The sequence below is a fragment of the Tupaia chinensis genome, unplaced genomic scaffold (genome assembly GCF_000334495.1).
Source record: "Tupaia chinensis unplaced genomic scaffold, TupChi_1.0 Scaffold148210_1, whole genome shotgun sequence".
Taxonomy (NCBI): domain Eukaryota; kingdom Metazoa; phylum Chordata; class Mammalia; order Scandentia; family Tupaiidae; genus Tupaia; species Tupaia belangeri.
Genome location: NW_006208060.1, coordinates 194,369 through 198,348, shown reverse-complemented (window position 1 = coordinate 198,348; position 3,980 = coordinate 194,369). Strand labels below are relative to the sequence as shown.

Here is a 3,980-nt window from a genome sequence, read left to right as displayed (position 1 = left end):
ACCCAGTGGCTTAAAACTCACGCCAGGCACGTGTGCGTGCGTGCCCAAGATCCCTAGAGGAGATTGGAGGAGAAGGGATTGCGGCGTGACCACCCCCTCTGGGGGGTGATTTCTTGCTTTCTGTCTGTCTCTCTCTGTCTGTCTGGCGAGCGCACGTGCCCTATAGCGAAAAACCTCTCCAAAAAAAATAAATAAATAAAATAAATGAATGAATGAATAAAATGAAATTAAAAATAATTCTTTAAAGAAACAAATTAAAGAACAATAATGAATAAAATTGAATAAATAATTCTTTTTTTTTTTTTGGAAGAGACTTTTGCTATAGAGTGTATGCACTCACCAAAGAGACAGGGAGAAAGTGAGAAATCACGCCCCCCAGAGGGGATGGCCATGCCACAATCCCTTCTCCTCCATTCTCCTCCTGAGATCTTGGGTGCACAGGCACATGCCCCTGGTGTAAGTTTGAAGGCACTGGGTCTGAGACTTGAACCATAGTTGGCCATGTGGGAGTCCAGTGACATAAATGCTAACACCATCTGCTGATACCAAAAGTGAATAAATAATTATATGTATATTTTAAAAAGTGGCTGGTAGGCTAGCTGGTGGCATGGCACGCAAGGCGGCTGGATCCCCCATGGCTGACCAGGGTTTGAATCCTGGCCTCAGTGGGAACACACCAGGTGCACACGTGTGTGCCCAGGATCCTGAAAGGATGAAGAATTAGAGGAAAAAAGGATTGTGGCATGATCAGGCCCCATTAGGGGTGCTTTTCTCTCTCATTCTCCCTCTCTACTTCTCTCTCTCTCAGGCACGCTCACATGTCCTCCGACATTAAAAAAAAAATTTAGTAGTACATTTTGGTGACAAAAAATTTTAAACTGGGTTGGCAGGTGGTGTGGTGGTTAGGGGTGCTGAAGTCCCACATGGCTGACCACGGTTTGAGTCCCGGACCTGGCAGCTTGCTTCTTCACTTTTTCTATCTCTCTCACTCTGTCCCTCTCTGGTCAAAATTTTAAAAATAAATAAAGTTAAATAAAATGGTTCTTTAAAAAAATAAATTGGAGGGAACCAGCAGTTAGCGTAATGGCTATGTTGCTGGACTCCCACGTAGTCGACCGCGGTTCGTGTCCCGGACCCGGTGGCTTAAAAAAAAAATAAAATAAAATAAATTGGGGGCCGGCAGGTGGCATGGTGGTTCAGAGCGCTGGATCCCCACATAGTGGTTTGAGCCCTGGACCTGGCAGCTTGCTTTCTCACTTTCTCTCTCTCTCTCTTTTACTCTGTCCTTCTCTGGTCAAAAAAATTAAAAAAATAAAACAGATAAAGTTAAAATAATTCTTAAAAAGAAATTTAAACCCATGCCGATTTTTCTCATAAGCATGTCCCATCACCTTTTTTATTCGTAGAGAGATTTTTTTTGCTGTAGGGTGTGTGTGCTCGCTGGATGACAGAGACAGACAGAAAGTGAGAAGTCACCCCCATGGTGGGATGGCCATGCCACAATCCCTCCTCCTCCCGGGGTCCCGAGCACAGACACACACACACACCTAATGTGAGTTTGAAGCTGCCGGGTCCAGGACTCGAACCATGGAGTCCAGAAGCATCACCGTGACGCCATCTGCTGGTCCCACCCACTAGGCTTTTAAAGACCCTTGTGCAGTAAGAAGAGTGAACCTGACCACGAGCTGCGTGACTCTGGTTAGGAATAATGACTCAGCACAGGGTAACGAACATCCCCAAGACCAGATGCTCACGACAGGGAGACTGCGGAGGGGGAGACAGGAGATACAAGGGGCTCTGTACTTCCGTTCAGTTTTTCTGTAACCCTAAAACTCCGTGAAAAGGTACCACCAGGCTGGGCTTCTGCTGGAAGTGCAGGGAGCAACAAACAGCCCCCAATAGGTCCTTGTGGGGATTTAGACACACTCACGGCAGGACCAGCAGATGGCATAAAGGTTAAGTTGCTGGACTCCCACACGGCCGACTGCGGTTCTGGTCCCAGACCCAGTGGCTTAAAACTCACTCTGGGTACATGTGAACATGTGCCCAAGATCCCGAGAGGAGAATGGAGGAGGAGGGATGGCAGCCTGGAGGGGGATTTCTTGCTCTCTGTCTCTCTGGTGAGCGCATACGCCCTATAACAAAACTCTCTTTAATTAACTAACAGACAGATATTTAGATAAATAAACAAACAAATAAAGCAAGGACTCACGGCAACCCCTTCCAGGGCCAGAGCTGCAAGGACTCTACAGCTCCTGGTCCCGAAGGACACAGCACCGAGTGTGACTCCCTGGGCCTCGGTCCAAGACCACTTCCTCCTGGGCCCTCCCAGATACCCAGCTGCCAATCATCCTACCCAAGGGCCTGGGACTGGCACAGACCTCCCTCTCTCAGGATGACGATGGCAGAGAAAACCCCGCACACCCAGAGACAGACGTCAGAGAGGACGAGACAGAGCCCGAGGCTCCGCTCCAGCTCCAGGAGCCAGCGTTGTGCACTGCGCACAGCAGCAGGGCTCAGGGTCAGAGGGTCAGACGGAGCCAGCTCAAAGTCCCTGCTGTGTCATGTGTGTCGCTGGGAGGAGTGGGTCAAAAAGAGGCCAAGTAGCAGCACGGGTGGCCCCACATGGGAAAGGACCCGGGCTCACGTCCTGGGACCTCTCTGGGCACCGGGCAGGTCCAGACACCTACCATAATCCAGGCTGACCGGTGTGGAACCTGGCTGGGAGCCGGCTGCAACATGGGGGTTCTGCTGGGGGTATCTCTCTGTCTCTCTGCCTATCTCAAATGCATGAACAGCCTCGGCAGGAAAAGGAGAGACAAGCAGCTCAAAGCCCGATGGGAAGAGTCAAGTGGCAGGGAAGTGGCCGCGTGTGCTCAGCATTTCTGGGGCGCGCTGGGCATTCCACACTGGCTGGGGATGCTAAGACCAGGCCCGCCGGCCTCTGTAACTCCAAAGGCCCTGGACGGCAAAGGCCCCCCACTCAGAAGCCATTGGTGTGTGACCGATCTCCGCAGCCCCACCTTCTACCTGGCCAATGAAGCCTGGCTTCAGACCCCCGCGGTGTCCGCTTGCTCACGCCCCACTCACTCACCAGCAGCAGCTCTCCGCCTGGCCGAGGCTGATATGTGGAACCACGGGGTAGGCTGTGGCCGGAGAGGAACTGGAGACCACCGCGGAGGCATCTCTAATTGGGAGAGAAAAGAGGAAGATTAATTGAAATGAGACGGTGACTGGGAGCTGGGCGCGGTGGTGCATCTGTGATCCCACCTACTCAGGAGGCTGAGACAGGGTGGGGGGGATCGCGAGTTTGAGGCCAGCCTGGGCAACTCAGTGAGACCCTGTCGACACCAAACAGCAGGGGACATCTAAGACACATTCAGCCATTTTTATAGCATGTGTGGACGCTCCGCAATCTTCTCAAAGTCTAAGAAGCCAGTGGATTCTCATGGGGTGGGAGAATGCTGTGTTCACACACCTCTAAGGCCTGTTTCTATCCTCCTGCCTCCAAAACTAGTAGGAAAACGATGGTTCCCAGAAAATACCAGCCTAGGGGCTGGCAGGTGGCACCGTGGTTAAGGTGCTAGACTCCCACACGGCTGACCACGGTTCAAGTCCTGGACCTGCTTTCTCACTTTCCCTTTTTCTCTCTCTCTGCTCAAATTAAAAAATAATAATGATGATAATAACAAATAAAATAAATAATTCTTTAAGAAAGAAAATGCCAGCCTATGGAGAAGACGGCTAAATGTACTGTATAATTGAAAGGGAGCATCCTAAGCCTCAATGCTGGAGGCAAATAATCTTTTCTCACAAGCCCACCACACTTTAGCCAGTCTCTAAAAATTTAAGTCCTGGGGGCCAGCAGGGATCATAGTGGTTAATATGCTGGACTCCAACATGGGTAATCATGGTTCAAACCCCAGACCCGGTGGCTTGAAACTCACACCGGGCACGTGTACACGCATGCCCAAAATTCC

The 3,980-nt window shown here is 50.7% G+C and overlaps 1 protein-coding gene across 1 annotated transcript in view; it reads right to left on the bottom strand.

Annotated features, from left to right (window-relative positions):
• The window catches only part of TIMM44 (translocase of inner mitochondrial membrane 44), a gene marked incomplete at its 5' end in the record, with an annotated part of 16,221 nt that extends 13,034 nt beyond the window's left edge, over positions 1–3,187 (bottom strand). The window contains 1 exon segment of the mRNA XM_014584924.2: positions 3,095–3,187. Within this exon segment, the coding sequence (XP_014440410.1) occupies positions 3,095–3,187 (93 nt within the window).
• Positions 3,188–3,980: the final 793 nt, after the last annotated feature.